This window comes from Ursus arctos, unplaced genomic scaffold (genome assembly GCF_023065955.2).
Source record: "Ursus arctos isolate Adak ecotype North America unplaced genomic scaffold, UrsArc2.0 scaffold_36, whole genome shotgun sequence".
In the NCBI taxonomy this organism is placed as follows: Eukaryota; Metazoa; Chordata; class Mammalia; order Carnivora; family Ursidae; genus Ursus; species Ursus arctos.
The window spans coordinates 20425752-20445220 of record NW_026623050.1 but is presented as its reverse complement, the minus strand read 5'-3'; the positions used below and the strand labels follow the sequence as shown (position 1 = coordinate 20445220).

Sequence of the window (19469 nt, the reverse complement as noted above, 5' to 3'; positions counted from 1 at the left end):
TTCATTCTAGTCTCTTTCTTACCTATTCTATGAAGCCTTTTTTGGTCCCTCCTCTTCCCCATTACTCCCTGAAGAGTTAGACTTTTTTGTTTCTTATATAGCTTGTTATAAACTATGTGTGCGTATGTATATGTGTGCATGTATAGTTCTCTTAATTACATCTTTGCTATAATACCGTAATTTTTCCGTTACTTTTTAGTATAAGGACGGCCTCATTTGGGGTAATTAAGACTTAGTCTTATGCATTTTTTACAACTTTTCAAAATTCACTCCACTTGTAGGGATTATGAGGGATTGAGGGTGTTCTGACTCCACATACTTTTCCCTTCTTCCATGTGTTGGGACAGAGAGGAAACAAGAAAAAAGGCACACATATCATTAAACTGGGTGAAGCTGTCATCTTCTCCTTTTAGGTTGTGGCTGCCTCTGGCTAACACTGACTGGTCATCATGCAATCAAGGCTGGCTCATTGCCACATGTAAGATTGTTCTGGTGCAACCTATTGGCAGCTCACTGGCAACTCTCTGAACTTAGAATATGTAAAAATTACTATCTTTGCGCTTAGTTTAGGCCTTATGTGCAATTCTTAATCTGTGAAATTTATTTTAAAGTCAGGGTTCCACAGTCCAACGGGAAAATAACAGTCTTCCAAAAGAGGGTATTAGGTCATGCAGATATTACAGAATGCCTCTTCAGTGCAGTTTCATACCTAGGTTTATTCTGTATCCTGAAATAATTCAGCCTCTAGGAGACTTGGTCCCAACATGTTATTCTATAGCTGTGCCAAATGTACTATTTAAATGTAAATTAATTTAAATTTACATTAATGAAACTCAAGTAAAATAAAGATTTAGTTTTTCAGTCACATCAGCCAAATTTAAGTGCTTAATTAGCCACATGTGGCGAGTGGCTGCTGTATTGAAAAGCACAAAACCTTGCCGTCATTGAGAAGAGTTCTGTTGGACACTGCTTCTCTAGAGGGTAGAGGTGAGAATATTTTTGTTAGTATAGGAAGTCAGATACATAAAGTCAATCATATATACCAACCAGTTACTCTTTCACAGGGTTTTTTTTCCTTGCCTATTTGAAGGGAGTTTGTGAAAGGGAGAAAAGGTAGCACACTCCTGTGCAATGTACTGCTTTCAAATTCATCTGATGGTTTTTCTTGTGGAAGCTCGAAGTAACTGCTGTTGCAAATTCAGTTGACAACAGCGAAGTTCAAACCCACCAGAAACAAACTTCCTAGTTTATCCTTCCCATTTCCTTTCTTCCTATTCCCTCATGCCTTAAGGTGAAGATGGTACAACTTCAGTCCCAGGACAAGAGAAGACTGGCATAAGTAGAAAGGCAAGTGTGTGCGTGTGTGTGTGTGTGTGTGTGTGTGTGTGTGTGTAAATTTTGGGAGAAATGACTTGATCTTTAGAAAAACAATTTTTTTTTTACCAAGTCCTTAGATATCACTTAACTGAATGCCTGCCTCCATTTTACACCTGAGTAAACTGAGGCTAAAGAAAAATATTGCTCAAGATTGTATTAATAGGGGCGCCTGGGTGGCTCAGTTGTTAAGCGTCTGCCCTCCGCTCAGGGCGTGATCCTGGAGTCCTGGGACCGCCCCGCATCGGGCTCCCTGCTCCGCTGGGAGCCTGCTTCTTCCTCTCCCGCTCCCCTTGTGCTCCCTCTCTCGCAGGCTGTCTCTCTCTGTGTCAAAAAAATAAAATCTTTAAAAAAAATATTGTATTAATAATTAATGGTAAATCTGGAACTAAAGCCTGTATTCCATGACATGCTAAATTATTTACCATTCCCATTTTAATTTTTTACTCACTGTTACTACTGCTGCAGATACAATGATAAGCGTTTAGAGGTAAGACTAATTAATTATTATAATGAATTTCTTATTTTTAAAATGTTTCTTGTATGTTTTAAGGTTTTGGTAATTGTAATTTTTACAGATTGAAGAAGAGGAGAGGAAAAAAATAGAAGATATGAAAGAAAATGAACGACTGAAAGCAACTAAAGAATTGGAAGCCTGGAAAGAACGTCAAAGAAAAGCTGAAGAACAAAAAAGAATTCAGAGAGCAGAGAAATTCTGTGAACAAGGGAAGCAAACTGAAGAAGAGAGAAACAAATTAAAACATAAAAGCCTTACTAGAATTGCAGCGTCTAGAAATCTTGCCACAAAAGGTACAATGATTACATTAATATTTTCTGGAAAGTGAGTCCATTTGGTGAAGTAGACGTGTCACTTTTTTTTCATAATCTATTTGTAATCTTAGGTCATTATTTTGGTATATTGAGAATAAGTACTACAGTATAGAGGCTACGGTGAAAGATTTCTTTCTTTTTTTTTTTTTTTTTTTTTTAAGATTTTTATTTATTTGACAGAGATAGAGACAGCTAGCGAGAGAGGGAACACAAGCAGGGGGAGTGGGAGAGGAAGAAGCAGGCTTCCAGCAGAGGAGCCTGATGTGGGGCTTGAACCCAGAACGCCGGGATCACGCCCTGAGCCAAAGGCAGATGCTTAACCGCTGTGCCACCGAGGCGCCCCGAAAGATTTATTTCTTCTTTTAGGAAATAGTGACATTTTCAAAATACAATGAGCAGTGATTCAGATCTCAGGGTCCTGGTATTGAGTCCTGCATCGGACTCCTTGCACGTGGGGAGCCTGCTTCTCCCTCTGCGTGCCGCTCCCCCTGCTTGTGCTCTCTCTGTCTCTCTGACAAACAAATAAATAAAATCTTAAAAAAAAAAAAAAAGACGTTTTCCTCACATGACTCAGGAACATGAGTACTATTACACAAGCTTAGTTGTAAGCAAATAGGGGCCCATCTGGCCTTTGATCCTGACGTGTTCAGAAATAGGTAAAAGAACATATTTCTTTACTGAAAGCTAAGAGTTTGATTTTATCTGATTTTAGAATATTAAACTTTGTTTTGGGCTTATTTAGTATATTTAGTAATGGACCATTTTATAGTAAAATCACTTATATAATAATAATAATAATAATTAACATTTATTGGGTGATTTCCCTATGCCAGGCAATTTTATTGGTTGTATCACTCAGTTGTCAAAACAGTACTTTGGGGTAAGTGCTGCTATTCTTATTGTAGTGGATGTAGATATTCAGAAAAGATAAACAACTACCCGATAAGTAAACCTGTGGGATTTGAACCCACATCTATCTGCATTGAAACCTATGCTCTAGGCTATATGTATTTATTACTTTCAGTGAGGTCTAGTGTGTTGAAAAGTCAATAAATGAACCTTTGAATTAGGAACCACGATTATCTCCATTTTCCAGGTGAGGAAAGGCACAGAGAGTCTTACTAGCCCAGGGTAACGCTGCTCATAAATGGCAGAGTCAGAGTTTGGACTCGGGTGATCAGGGTCTGGAGTGGGTGACCACTGTGTGTTATATTGCTACACGGTAAGACAGGCACATTACTCATGTTCATTATTTAATTCATCACATATTTTAGCTGACTCTTTGTATTGAGGAGATGTTTTCATTCAGAAGTGTATTAGGGAAAAAGTACTCAAAGGATATAATCCTGGTTTGGAAAAATATTACCTAATTTTAAAAGTTTGTTATCAAGCATTTCAAAGCCTTACAGTAGCTTTCAAGAGTGACTCTGTTTGTGTTTACTAATGACGAAATAGCAAACCTCAGAAGTTTTAATTACCAATCCCATAATATAAGGCACACCCCACATATTTTATCTCTTAATGTGAAGCTAGGAGTCTAGGCTATGACACAATTACTTTGCAAGGCGGAGGAGTTAAACGTGGTGTGAGCTCCATAATCTTCTGGACCTAGAGCTCCATAATCTTCTGGACCTCAAGTGTTGTCATTTTGATGAAAACTGCTTAATATTTTATATTAAGGTGATTTTATAAGTGAAAAAAAATTTTTTATAATAATTTTTTATTATGTTAGTCAACGTACAGTACATCCTTAGTTTTTGATGTAATGTTCCATGATTCATTATTTGCATATAATACCCAGTGCACCATGCAACATGTGCCCTCCTTAATACCCCTCACCAGCCTATCCCAATCCCCCACCCTCCTTCCCTCTGAAGCCCTCAGTTTGTTTCCCAGAGTCCACAGTCTCTCATGGTTCATTCCCCCTTCTTTTTTTTTTTTTTTAATGATTTTTTATTATATTATGTTAGTCACCATACAGTACATCCCCGGTTTCCGATGTAAGGTTCGATGATTCGTTAGTTGCGTATAACACCCAGTGCACCATGCAATACGTGCCCTCCTTACTACCCATCACCAGTCTATCCCATTCCCCCACCCCCTCCCCTCTGAGGCCCTCAGTTTGTTTCTCATAGTCCATAGTCTCTCATGCTTCATTCCCCCTTCTGATTACCCCCCCTTTCTTTATCCCTTTCTTCCCCTACTGATCATCCTAGTTCTTATGTTCCATAGATGAGAGAAATCATATGATAGTTGTCTTTCTCTGCTTGACTTATTTCACTTAGCATTATCTCCTCCAGTGCTGTCCATGTTGTAGCAAATGTTGAGAACTCGTTCTTTCTGATAGCTGAGTAATATTCCATTGTATATATGGACCACAACTTCTTAATCCAGTCATCTGTTGAAGGGCATCTCGGCTATAAGTGAAAATTTTTGATAAGATTTTATGTGATTTTAAAAATCAACTTCGAAGTAACTGCTGTTGCAAATTCTGATCCACGCAAGTATGGTTCATGATTTTAATGAAAGGTAGCAAGGCAATTCAATGGGGAAAGGAAGGTCTGGAACAGATCAGGATATATTTATGGAAACAAATGACGGTAGACTCTTGCCTCACTGTGTACATAATGCATGCGTAAGAAGATAATCCAATAAACAATTAGATGAAAGATTTGAAGGACTTGTCACAGAGTAAGACATGAACGGCCAGTAGACACATCTTTGGTTAGTAGGGAAATGCAAATTAAAACGAGAGTGAGATACAGTACGTAGTACATATGCATTAAAATGACTAAAACAGAAGACTAAAGACCATCAACACAAGTGTTCTTGAGGATATGCTACAACTGCAGCCCTTGTACAATGATGGTAGAAATGTAAAATGGTACAACGACTTTGGCAGAGTGTTGGCTCTTTCCTGAAAAGTTAAGTATACACTTATCATATAACTCGGTCATTCTTGTCTTCAGTATTTACACAAGAGAGATGTATTCACCTGAAGACTTGTACTCAGATATTTATGGCCACTTTATTCACAATGAGTGGTGAATAACTGGAAATGCTGCTCATCACTAGAAGAGTGCATAAGCAAATCTCGTACATTCATAAAGTGAAATATTACTCTGCAGAAGAGACCACACAGTACATACTGCATGAAATTCTAGAAAGTACTTATCGTTTTATGATGACTGAGAGTACATCAGTGATTATCTGAGGCCAGAGGTAAAAGGAAGGGATGAACTTCACGTGGCTATAGGGGACTCTTAGAGGTGATAGAAATTTTCTGTCTTCATTATGATTATGATTTCACAGGTGCTTACATCTGTCAGAACTCATTAAATTAATGTAGTTTAAAATGAGTACAGTTTATTTTTTTTTTTTAAGATTTATTTGAGAGAGAGAGCGAGAGCTCACAAGCGCATGCACGCACCGGAGTGCTGGGGAAGGGGCTGAGAGGGAGAGGAAGAAAATCTCAAGTAGACTCCCTGCTGAGCACGGAGCCCAATACGGGACTTTATCTCATGACCCTGAGATCATGACCTGGGTGGAAACCAAGAGTTGGATGTCTAACCAACTGAGTCACCCAGGTGCCCCTGAGTACATTTTATTGTACATGAATTATTTCTTTGTAAAATTGAATAAAGTTTGTTGGGAATACTTTCATGCAGAAAAGCATCAAAATGCACATAATCTCCTCAGGTTCTTGTTATTTCGCAGTTATGCTTAAGGCCAGCCATGGTCAAGCCTCCTTTGAGGGTCCTGGCCCTTGTACTATTGTGTATATTCATAGGAGACTGGGAAAGAGGAATCATTGAGCATCTAATTAATTAACTATTGGGGCTTCCTTATCTTGTTAGAAAAGTTCAGTTACTGGTACCAGCCTGTCCTTCTGTTGAAGTAGTTTTGACTTGCTTGCTAAGCTACTCAAAACATTCTAGAGGGAGAGATGAGACTTTAGGCCATGTGAATTTGTCCCTTTTCAACGTGGAAAAACCAGGTACTCCTAAAGGTAGGGGCAGATGTAAGTCTGAAAAAAAAAAAAAAAAAAGGATTGGTTGGAAGTGTGTAAATAGAGTTTCACTACCAGATCTCCAGATCATGACAGAAGATCGGGGGTTTACTTTCTGCATAGTTGAAGACTGAGTGAGATTCTGCTCTGAAAATACAGAGATGGAGTGAAAGATAGCATTGCGTAAATATAAATTCCGGTTCAAGGGATCCCCTCCAGCACTCCTCTCCTTAGCTCGTGCACATATGCGTGCACAAGCCCAGTGCACCTGGGATGCAGATTAGAAAATTCTTCTGTAGGGAAGCTAATGAGTGTAGGATGAAAAAATTCTGACATCTGTAATGGCCCAGCTAGTTGACGATGCTGAAGCTTACTAGATTCGTGTACGTAGAACTTCCGGGCAGAAGTTTTATACTTTAAAAGGAGAAGACAGTCAAGACACAATAAAATGCAACTTGGAACAACCAAGTAATGCAGGGAACAGAAGAAAACTTAATTATAACTAATGTCTTCAGAGAGATGAAGACATATTTTAATCATTAAACAAGAACGAGAGACTATAGTAAGGAATATTAAGAGAATAAAACAGTTTGGAAATTTAAAATGTGATGAAAATTAAAAATTTAATCAAATGATTGGAATATGGCTTCTAAGTTATTCAGAAAGTAGAACAAAAGGATAAAGATATTTGAAATAGAAAAGATAAAACAATCAGAGTATCTATCCAGGATGTTCAACATTCAAGTAATAGGGGTATGAGAAAGAGAAGGAGAGACAGAAGAGAGGAAATAATATTTTTAATGTTGCAAAACTTCTGAAAACTTAAATGAATTTCCACATTGAAAGAGTCTATCGGGTCCAGCATGGCAGATTTTATAATGTTCATGCCAAAGCACATGAAATTTTAGCACACTTTATGTTTTTTCTTTTTCTTTTTTAGAAAGAGAACAAGAGCACATGAGCCAGGGGGTGGGGCAGAGAGAAAGGGAGAATTTTAGCAGGCTGGATCCACACCCAGCTCAGAGCCTGATGGAAGGCTCGAACTCCAACGCTGAGATCATGACCTGAGCCAAAATCAAAGAGTTGGATACTTAACTGACTGAACCACCCAGGGGTCCCTCAGCACACTTTAGACAGAGACCCTGAAGCTTCCAGAGAAGAGAAACAGATCGTGCACAAAGGACTGGGAATGTTAGCATCTGTCCTCCTAACCTCAGCACTGGAATCCTGAAACATGGATCACTCTGAGGGGAAAATAATTTTCAGTGTGAAATTCTACACCCGCTTATTAATCAAGTGGGAGGCAAGCATAAGGACTTTTCAGACATACAAAGTCTTACAATATTTACTGCTCAGGTACACTGGGAATTGTACCTTTTTTCTTTTTCTATTCTTCAAAACAATTTAGTTTGCTATGAATTATCTGGTGTTTGAAGGTTTAGTAAAACTACCCCTAATATGTCTAGGCATGGAATATTTTATAGAAGTACTTTTAGTTTCTGGGGCGCCTGGGTGGCACAGTTGTTAAGCATCTGCCTTCTGCTCAGGGCGTGATCCCGGCGTTATGGGATCGAGCCCCACATCAGGCTCCTATGCTGGGAGCCTGCTTCTTCCTCTCCCACTCCCCCTGCTTGTGTTCCCTCTCTCGCTGGCTGTCTCTATCTCTGTCGAATAAATAAATAAAATCTTAAAAAAAAAAAAAAAAAGAAGTACTTTTAGTTTCTGGTTATTCAGGTGTTCTATTTTTTCAGGTCAATTTTGGTAATTTATTTTCTAGGAAATTGTGCTTATCATCTTTTCAAATTTATTGGCATAAACTTTCTCTTATTTGCTTCTCTCTATCATTATAACATTTCTTTATACCTAATACGATTTTGTTTTTTCTTGATCAACTATTGTAGCATTTTGTATATCTGTTCCAAAAAGCAAATTTTTGGTTTTGTTGATCCTTTTTATTGTTTCTTTGTTTACTATTCCGTTAATTCCTGTCTTTATTTTTATTTTGCTTCTTTGAGTTTCTTTAGGTTTTCTTTGTTCTTGTCTCACTTGTTTTCATTAATTTTGGAATATTTTAATACATGCATGTTAAGTTAAAATTTTTTTTCTTAAATACTACGTTAATACATTCATAAGTCTTGGAATCTTGTGTTTTTGTTGTTTAGTTGCAAATATTTTGTAACTCATCATTTTTTCCTCTGGCCCTTCAATTACTAGGGTTTTTTGTTTTGGTTTGGTTTTTTGTTTCATTTTGTTTTGTTTTTAGTTTCCAAATGTATAAAATGACTATAATTCTCATATTTAAAATTTTCTGTATCACTATGTTACAGGTGTGTTTATAGATTGTAGTTTATGGTGTGTATTTGTGTTTATCCCGAGGGTTTCTTTTAATAGGCTATGGGCCACTTAGATTTATTATTATAAATAAAATGTATCTTGATATCATAGGATTTTCTTCTGCTGTCTTACTTTGTGATCTATATTTACTAGACTTTCTTTCTTGGTTCTTTTTTCTATTTTTCTGCCTTGGATTTAAAAAATATTCTTGATTACTTTCTACTAATTTGAAAGGTATGTATTCTATTTTTGTTCATTGATTAATATTAAATTTTTTGTATCTGTTTTGGTACATAGATATAATTCTAATTATTATATTTTAACATGCATATTAAACAAAGATTTAAGGTTAATCTCTACCATTCTTGTAAATATTACAAGGAAATTTAGTACGTAAATTCCAGTAATACCCATCTTCTTTGAAATTGTCTAAACATCTTAGTCCACTTTTTTGGAGGGAAGGGAGATCAGTTGACTTCACTTTACTTTTAAATCCCTAAATTTAGTCATTACTGTTAGTATGGGTTTTTTCCCCACTATATAGTCATTACTATTTAGATTGATGCATATTTACTTATTTTTAATTTGTCTTTGTTGTGTTTCACTTCTTTGTGGGTTAAATTGCCTTCCCTTTACAGGTAAAACCTTTAGTAGTTCTTTAATGAAGATTTGTGAGTGTTCAGGTCAGGTATTTATATTATACTAGTTATTGAAGGATGGCTTGGCTGGTTGTAGAATTCCACGTTGATAGTTATTTTCCATCAGTAGTTCGAAGATATTTTTCTATTGCCTTTTGCCCTCTGATGTTGCTGAGAAGTCTGCTCTTGATCTAACTATTGATCATTTATAAGGTAATCCATCCTTTGTCTTCTGGTTGCTTTAAAATTCTTCACTTTGATGTACTTTGATTTTATTCGTCTCTGTGCGGTTTTATATTTATTTGTTTCATAATGTCAGAACTTGGAATATACTTTTATTCAAAGAACTTATGTTTTCAGTAAAGTTCTGGGAACTTCTAAGCTATTGTCTTGAAATATCACCTTCCTCTTTCTGTATATTTCTTGACCTCATTCTATATATTATCCTCAGATCTCTTCTAGTTTGTAAATTTTCTGCAACTATGCTTAAGGTGCTGTTAAACTCATCCTAAAGGTTTTAAATTTCAGTGGCAATATTTTTCATTTTGGAAGTTGCATCTGGTTTTTTTGTTCGTTCTTTTGTCATTTGTTTCTTCATTTTTCAGTACGGATTTTTCCTGTCTTTGCTTTTCAAATAAACATGTTTAAAATTATTTTAATCTCTTGCAGAGTGTTCTATTCTTTCAAATTCTTAAGAAGCCATACCTCCTGTTTGTTGTGTCTGCTAACTGTCCTTCACACTGGATTGTTTTCTCGTGTGATTTGGAGTTTTTGATTGTGTGTTCATCTTCAGCAAGGATTTTTTTTTTTTTATGGGTGCATATAAAAAAAATCTCAGGTGTTCTGGTTTGTGGAGGTAAGACTTGCTCACAAGAGAGACCTAGAGTTTTGATTTCTCACGAAAGATATATTTTTCTCCTCCTTTCCAAACCCCCAGGAAGAATAGGCTTCACCTTCCTGGACCAGTGGACAGTGATTTTATAAATAAGCTTTTCACTAAGAGAGCAGCCCTTCTAAGCCTCTAGTTTCATTCCCAGCTTCCCACCTCTCTAACTATATCAGCATTACATTTCCAGCCTTTAGCCTTTATATATGTATTCCAGATATAGATATAAATATCTTTCCAAACAGCTTTTTGTCAGCTTTTGGATTACCCCAGCTGTAAATCACTGATAAGACTTTTTCTCTGCTTACTTTTTAAACTGAACTGTATATTTGAACCTTTATTTCTTTGTTATATTTTTATCAAGCATTTTATGTGTTTATAGCATTTTATCTGGAGATTGTAAAAAGTTTTAAAACTTTAACCTCTGCTTCTGGAAACAGAAAGCTAATTTTATTTTATGTTTTACTACTTGTCTTATTTTACAGTAAGAGTTTGGAAGCTAGATATCCTACTTTTAATGTAACAAGTGGTCATGTTAATGTTTTTCATGATCATTTAAAAATGTTTATTTAATTTAGCAAAATTAATAAGAAAATAAAAAATTTTTAAGGATTTTATTTATTTATGTAAGAGAGAGAGGGAAAGCACAGAGGGAGAGTGAAAGGGAGAAGCAGACTCCGCACTGAGCAGAGAGCCTGATGTGGGACTTGATCCCAGGATCTGAACCAAAGGCAGATGCTTAACCGACTGAGCCACCCAGGCACCCAAGAAAAATGTTTAATTTCTCATTATGGAAAATAGTGCTTATTCCCTTCATGCTCTGTGTCCTAGTAATCATTAGTATAATAATCTGAAGTTATATATTTCCTTTTTACTTTTTATTGTTTTCCTTTGGTTGTACTAACATTTAAGAATCTTATTCCCAACACTTTTAGTGTGTTTTCCACTGTGTAGAAAACCAATTCTTTTCATTTTTACCCTTACGTTCCCCACTCTTAGTTTCTTAATTTCATTTCTCCATATTTGGAACATTTCTTCGATTAATTTATTTGGAAAAGATGGCAAAGTAGTATATTTACTTAATTCTTAGATATTTAGGAATGTCTTTTGCCTTTGTAAGTAAGCAGCAATTTTCTTGGATATAAAATTCTTGGGACATTGTATTTGGTAGGTTAAAGCTAATTGTTATAATAAGGAGATCCAAAATCACGGATCACATAAGACAGAAATTTAGTTCTCCATAATCCAATACTTGTTATGTTAACAGTGATCCATGTAGGCCTGATAAATGACTTTGTTTTACAAGGCCATGCAGGCTGGCCAGGCCATCTCTGTCATCACATCATTTGGCTTCCATCTCTGGATGCCGAGGTTGGCATCGTGTTTTACCCAGTGGAAAGGAGGAAAGAGGAGTTCTCAGCAAGCAGATTTACCTATAAAACGATCCATTGTATACATCACTTCTATTCATATTTTGTTGTCTCAGAATTGGCATATAATCACATCTAATCTCAAGGAAGCCTGGGTTATGTAGATTCTAGCCTGACACAGTCATATGTCTAGCTTAGAACTCAAACTCTATCTCTAAAAGGAAGAAGGGAGAATGGAAGTTAGATGTCTCAACCACAGACATCTAGAAAATTTGCACTCCAGTTTTCTTGTTTGTTTGAGTCCATATTTTTAACTCCTTGCCCCCCTCTTCCTTCTCTTGGAAATGTCAATGTAGGCCCTTTTCACATTTTTTAATTTAGAAGTTTTTTTCTTATTTGTATATATTCATTTTATAGCAAGGATATTACTCTTCATATTTGGAAAATCTGTTTTTCTTAAAAGTTTTGATATTGCCTTTTAAATCTGCGTATCATATTTTTTGTACTTTTGCATTTTTTTTTAAAGATTTTTATTTTTATTTATTTGACAGAGATAGAGACAGCCAGCGAGAGAGGGAACACAAGCAGGGGGAGTGGGAGAGGAAGAAGCAGGCTCATAGCGGAGGAGCCTGATGCGGGGCTCGATCCCATAACGCCGGGATCACGCCCTGAGCCGAAGGCAGACGCTTAACCGCTGTGCCACCCAGGCGCCCCTACTTTTGCATTTTTTAAACTTACCCTTCCTTCCTTTTATTCATACAGTTTATATTCTAACACATAGATACATTTCTTATGTTGGCTTAACCATTATTACATCAAACTATCTTTCTAAAAATGTATAGCTTTTCATTATTACTCTTTGCTTATTCTCATTAGCTGTCTCTGATGGCTGAAAAATACTGTCACAAGGAAGCTTATAGAAGATATTGCTATGGGAGCTTAAAGGAAATAGAGGTAGTATTATTGGTAATGATGGCTTTCTAAAGTGGATGTAGAATCGCTCAGAGTGCCCTTCCCTAGACTGAACGTAAATTAAACACTGTGTTTTTTAACAGAGAGAATCCTAGAAAAATAGGGGGTCATTGATTAAAGACGAGATAACTAGCTGCCACACTTTTGATGATGGATTTTACATCCCTTCTAGCAGAAGTTATCTTTGGTTTATTTGTATAGGATTTTAGCAGTAGCTTTGATGTGTAATTACTGTAAAAGTCAGCTTGATTGTTATCTAGAAAAAGAGAGAAAGATAACTCACTTGCTAATATTGCTTTTCAAGGAAGAAATTCAGAAAATATGTTTTTGGAGAAATTAAAGGAAGACAGTATTCCTGCTCCTCGCTCCGTTGGCAGTATTAAAATCAACTTTACCCCTCGAGTATTTCCAACTGCTCTCCGAGAATCACAAGTAGCAGAAGAAGAGGAGGTACATATACTTGCTGTTAGTTACAATGATCACAAATGAAAATAGTTTATTTTTAATTTCATCTATTAAAACTAATACTGAGTTTTGAATTTCTTAAGTATTCATTACACTTAAGATATTACTTCTTGAATATATTTTAGTATTTCCTTTTGAGAAAAAAATAATGTGCAGAATTTTTTTTGTCTCCAGAACGCTGATGAGAGAACACTGACTTAGTATGCACTATTATCGCTTATTCCAGGAGATAAACTGTTACACTTGCCACCTATTTTATCAAATACATCATTTGCTATATTAGATTTGTAAACTTGTGTTTTGGTAAGGGATCAGTATGTGTTTGGTAAGGGATTTGGACATTTATTGTTAATATATTATTACAACTAATTATTATTATTATCATCAGGTATTTCTAATGTGACATTCTAGAATATCTCTCATTCATTTATAAATCCTTGGGCCCTGGGATTTTGAATTTTGTATCTTTAGTTATATAGGCACTAAGAATTGCATTTTTTTTTTTTACTACAAGGTGTTAATTGTTGCCTCTCACAATTAAAAAGTTGTGGAAGTAATTGAAGATCTTTAAGAAATGATGACAATTTATAGATATTAACTATTTTGGGGGCACCTGGGTGGCTCAGTCAGTTAAGCAGCTGCCTTCGGCTCAGGTCATGATCTCGGGGTCCTGAGATTGAGCCCGGAGTCAGGCTCTCTGCTCATCAGGGAGTCTGCTTCTCTCTCTGCCTCTGTGCTCTTTCCCTTTCTCACTCTCAAATAAATAAACAAAATCTTTAAAAAATATTAACTATTTTCTTATTATTAAACAATATATTCTAAATTTTATTATTTGTAAAATTATCTCTAGAATTATAAGATTATAATTATTTAAAAGTCATTTATATTTTTTCATTATAGAAAAACAAATATAAACAAGAAAAGTAAAATAATAATCACATGAATTCCAGAAATTTGTATGAAATTTGGACTAGAAATTTTTATACACTTGATCTTTACCAGCTAATAACATTAAACTTTTGAAAAGGATAAAAATTGGAAGTTTAAAATCACGTTATCAAATAGCGTATTAGTCTACTCAGACTGCTGTAACAAAATACCCTACACTGGCTGGTTTAAACAACAGACATTTCTCAAAGTTCTGGAGGCTGGCAAGTCCAAGATCAGGGTGCAGGGAGTGGTGGAAGGAGAGCTGTACTCTGGTTTCTTCCTCTTTTTTTTTTTTTTTTTTTTTAAAGATTTTATTTATTTATTTGACAGAGAGAGAAAGACAGCCAGCGAGAGAGGGAACACAAGTAGGAGGAGTGGGAGAGGAAGAAGCAGGCTCCCAGCAGAGTAGGAAGCCTGATGAGGGGCTCGATCCCAGGACCCTAGGATAACGCCCTGAGCCGAAGGCAGACGCTTAATGACTGAGCCACCCAGGCGCCCCTGTATTAAGACTTTTGTGTCCTTCATTAGACTTTATTCTCTGATTTCAGTGGTTACACAAACAAGCAGAGGCACGAAGAGCACTGAATACTGATATTCCTGAACTTTCTGATTTAAAAGAAGAAGAAAAGAACCCAGAATGGCTGAAGGACAAAGGAAAGTAAGTTGTTTGAACTCTGGCTATGAGATTTATAATAAATTAGGTGTACATTAGTACTTACTACATTTTCAAGATATCTTGACATAAGTGCTTATGTGTGTTGTTGGGGAAAGATAATGCAAATAAGCAAATTAAGTAGGTAGGGCTTCCTTATTTTAAAAAGTCAGATCATAGAACAAGGCTCTTATTTTTATTTGTTTTTGTATTTAAATGTCACAGAAATGAAATATATGACATCTCTTGGGTTACTTATTAAAAATTCCTTTTAAAATCACATTTAGCATAAGTTCTTCCTAATATTTCCCTTAGAAATGTGTTATTTAGGGGTGCCTGGGTGGCTCAGTCTGTTGAGCATCCGACTCTTGATTTTGGCTCAGGTCATGATCTCAGGGCTGTGAGATTGAGCCCTGTGTCAGGCTCCTCACTGGGCATGAAGTCTGCTTGTTTCTCTCCTCTCTCCCTCTCACTCCCCCTTAAAAAAAACTCCCCTCTAAAAAAAAAGAAGAAGTGTGTTTTTTAGAAATTAGAGCTTTGATTATTCATCTCCAGCTTTAAAAGATTACCGAATTATCTTATAAATTATCATTTTATAACCAGGAAATCCTTTGATTTATTCACATATTGCTCTGTATATTTTTATACAATTATCAAAACCAGTGAATTTTGATACATTATGAATGTATCAAATTTGAATTTGTATTTTGAGGCAGTTGTGGATGTTACTTGTTATATTTCATTATATACACTTTTATATTATTTTTCTGTTGTTGCCATAACAATCTACCATAAACTTAATGGCTTAAAATATCACAAATTAATTATCTTACAGTTTTAGAAGTCAGAAGTTCAAAATGGGTTTCACTGGCTTAAAATCAAGGTATCAGTTGTGTTCCTTCTAGAGTCTGTAGGGAAGAATCTATTTCCCTTCATTTTCTAGTTTTTAGGCTGCCTATATTGCTTGGCTTGTGGCCTCCAGCCAGCAATTGCATCACTCTGACCTCTGCTTCCATAATGCCATCTCCTTCTCTGACTCTCCTGCTTCCCTCTTTCTTTTATAAGGATCCTTGTGGTTACATTAGTCTCATTTGCATAATCTCCCCCCTCAAGACCTTAATTTAGGCACATCTGTGGAATCCTTCCTGCCATGTTAGGTGGCATAGTCACAGGTTCTGAGGATTAGGATATGGACTGCTTTTGGCTGAGGGAAAGGTTTCTATTACCTATCTACCACATGTCTATATTTTTCCTTTCTTATCTTTCCTCTGTTCTTTCTTGGTCTTCTCTCTTGTCTGTTACACCAGGGATTGATATGTGGAATTGAGCTGAAGTGACAGTTTTTCTGAAAGTCAGAGGCCTGGGCCTGACAGGTTGGTTTCTCTTACTTCCAACATTAAAACCTTACATGATCCTTTCTCCTCTTTCTCTTCTTCTCTCTCTCCTTTGCTCCCTTCTTCTCCATTTATTCAACCATTAAATAAACATCTATTGATTGCTTGGTATTTACCAGACTGTAGGCTAGGCTCTGAGCTACAAAGCTCAGTGGAGGAGACAGACATACACAAATAGTTGTGATACTGTGTGGGAAATACAATACTAGAAAAGAACAAGGTAAAATGAAAATACAGAAAAGGGACACCTACCCTTAAAGGGAGGAATGTAGGTTCAGAAAAAGCTTCATAGAGAATGTAGCACCTGAGCTCCTCTTAATGATAAGTAGGAGTTTCCAGAGAAAGGGAAAGAAAGGCATTCATTTCAGGTATTGGACACAATATGAACAAAAGCTCAAGAGACAAGAAATAGTGTGATATATAGGTCAGGAATGATGTGTGGTTTATTTTTTGCTAAAACATAAAATTTGAGGCTACAAGTAATGACGAATGAACCTAGAAAAATCATCAGGGGCCTTGTGTGCTTGGTTAAGATTCTTTTTTTTAAACTTATTTTTTAATTTGCATATAATTAACATAGAGTGTTATATTAGTTTCAGGTGTGCAATATAACTATTCAACATTTCTGTATGTTACTCAGTACTTATCAATGAAAATTTTATTTTTAATCCCCTTCACCTATTTCACCCACCCCTCTACCCACCTTCCCTCTGGCTGCTACCAGTTTGTTCACCATATTTAAGAATCTTCCTTTTTTTAGATTTTATTCTATAAGGTAAGGGGGGAAACTGTGTTGCAGAAAATATGGCGAAGGCCTTGAACTGGCCTTGTTATAGGTGTTGTTGTAGGGGTGGAGAGGAGGGCAACTTGAAAATATTTAGGAGGTAAAATAGGCAGAACTTCTTGATTGATTTTTCGGGAATGAGAGGAAGGAGTTCCCAGTTTCTAGTTTGAATGATTGATTGCGTGATGCCACCAGCTAAATTAGAGAATACAAGGTGAGGGACCAGTCAGGAGAGAATGGAGGTGAAGTTCAGTTTTTAATATGTTGAGTTTAAGATGTCTCTGGGCCAGTCTGGGTGACACTGTCCAGCAAGTTCGAACCCAGAGAAGTCAGCACTGTAGAAATAGATTTGGAGGTTATCAGCATTTATATTGTAGTTAAATTTATAAAAGTAAAAATGTAGTTGAGATATCCACAGAGTGTGCAGACCAGAGTAGTGGCCTGAGAAGAACACTCCTCGACCTACGGACATTTAAAGGTCTTGCAAAAGAATGGAGTACACAAAAATACTCCCAGAAGCCAATGGAGTAGAAAATTTAAAGAGTTTTTGTTTTGTGGTGTTTCCTTAACACCACAAATGTATAAAAGATTTGAATAGCTTTGGAGACAAGAGAAAGAGACGATTGAAATCTCTCTGAGCAGAGTGGAGAAAATTGGGTGAAAGCCAAGAATGGTTGGATTGTCTTGATTTTGTTTTGCTTTTCCTCTTTTTAAAAGTTGCATTCAATTTAAAATTTTGTAATAACAAATATTTTGGGGGGAAGAAATTTACACAGCACATACTAAATGAAAGTCCCTCTTGTTTTTCACCCAGTCTACTTGGCCAACTGCTTGTGCTGCTCCCCAGCTCTAACATTCTAAGTCATTTCTTTAATTGCATTTGCTTATCTCTAAGCTGCCATTGTCAGGATCACAGTTAATATGTTGATAGCTTGTGTTGGTTTATAAGAGCTTTTGTGTGTTTATACTATCTCATTAAATCCTCACAACTATAGTTGGGTAGGACCTACTACTTTTGCACTATTTAACAAATGTTTATTGAGAAGCTAGCAGCTGTACACAAAAGAGCTCACTTAATTCCTGTAACAATGTGACTAGTTGGATATTATTATTTTTATCCCCTTCTTACAAATGTGGAAAACAGGGCTAGAGAGGTTAAGAAAACATGGCTAAAGTGATGGTTAATGAGTAAAACCAGGATTCAATTCCAGGTTGATATTATTACAGAGCTTCTATTCTACCTACTGCTCTATACTTCTCACAGATGAATAAAATCCACTTCCTGTCCTTTCATTCCAGTTACGAAAGCAGTCTGTGTGGTTTGGTTATGAATTGCTCCTCCTTGCAATCCGAGAATGCTGAAGTGAGCAAAGCTGAGTAGGCTGTCCTGTTGGATTGATTACTTTGCTTTAGAAAATGTTGACAGATTGACTTGGAGTAGACAGAGATACTTCATTTTCTGAGATTGGAGGAAAGAAAGTGAAGCCAAGTATGGACCTAGATAAGGGAAATTGATTAGTGAATACTGTTGGCCCTGCCAGTTGGAGAACATGAATTTATAGAGATGTCAGTACAGTTGTGTGATTTATCTCCTATAGTGTTTAGTCTTTTGGATTTAAGAATAGATCTTTGGGCCAGAGTGGGAGTTTTATCTGACAAGTACGGTAAAAAACTAGTAGTGCAAGGGACCAGATTGCTTATGGAAAAAGAGCTCAGATATTTAGCCATGAAGTCCAGGCTGTGTTAGAAAGGAAGAAATGCCATGAGGGGCCCAGTGGACTAAGAGAAAATGGAGCAATTAAGAAATTAGATGGCATTGTAAGACTGAAGATTTAGTATAAAGGGCAAATTGGTAGAGTAGAAAGTTCTGATCAGTGGCTGGGATTCTAGAGTTTGATATTTCTAAGGTAGTGCAGTTCAGGTGATGATGGAGGCCAGTGCGTGACCCTGAGAGTGGGTAGCAAAAGTACAGTTGAATGGAAGATACGCTGAGTTAAGGAGTTCCAGGTATTTCAAGAATAAATTGATAAATGGGTCATATACACAAATCTTAGAATCTTCTGGAATCATGGCAAAAGTTGGGATTGAGACAGATTCTGAGAACCAGGTTTCAAAGCCCTTAATAAATATGAGAAGAGTGAAGGCTACAGGGCAAAGATGTTAGGAGTCCCAAAGGATAAGGACTTCTAGATAAAGAGAGAGTTACAGCTTAGATCTAGCAGGAGAGAGCCTGGACAATGCCAGTTCCTGCAGTTCCACCTACCCTAAATCACTAATGTGGGGAGTTGGGTGGACGGGTATTTAGTGGAGAGGGTGGTAGAAATTAGAACTGCCCTCAGGGCAGAGCCAGGTTTATTTTAGAAAGGATTTTGTGGAAAAGTTGAGGGTATGGTGAGGGACTGGAAGGTGGAGTCTATTATGGCAGAACTAGGAATAACAAAGTACAAAGGAGGAGCACCTGGCTGGCTCAGTCGGTAGAGCATGGGACTCTTGATCTCAGGGTCTTGAGTTCAAGCCTCACAGTGGGCATGGAGATTACTTAAAAAAAAAAAAAAAAAAAAATATATATATATATATATATATATATATATATATATATATATATATATGAAAGAGTAGCGGGGGGATGGGACTGGGAAAGGCCAGCAACATGAAGACAAGGGAGAAGTGCGCTTTTAGATCAGTGCTCAAAGATAAAACGATTGATTGACCTGGTGAGACAGTCCTTTGGTACAGGCGTTATGATGCTGGGACTGGCTAAAGGTCCTTGGCGGTGTTGGTCTGGTCTTATTTCTGATACACTAAAGATGTGATTTGGTTTTAAGACTAG

At 36.5% G+C, this 19469-nt stretch overlaps 1 protein-coding gene across 2 annotated transcripts in view; it reads left to right on the top strand.

Annotated features, from left to right (window-relative positions):
* The window catches only part of DNAAF4 (dynein axonemal assembly factor 4), an 83973-nt gene that overhangs the window by 48364 nt on the left and 16140 nt on the right, over positions 1 to 19469 (top strand). For both annotated transcript variants that reach the window (XM_048219486.2, XM_057306206.1), the window contains 3 exons: positions 1953 to 2184; positions 12719 to 12864; positions 14358 to 14467. In XM_048219486.2, the coding sequence (XP_048075443.2) occupies positions 1953 to 2184; positions 12719 to 12864; positions 14358 to 14467 (488 nt within the window). The remainder of the gene's footprint in view (positions 1 to 1952; positions 2185 to 12718; positions 12865 to 14357; positions 14468 to 19469) is intronic.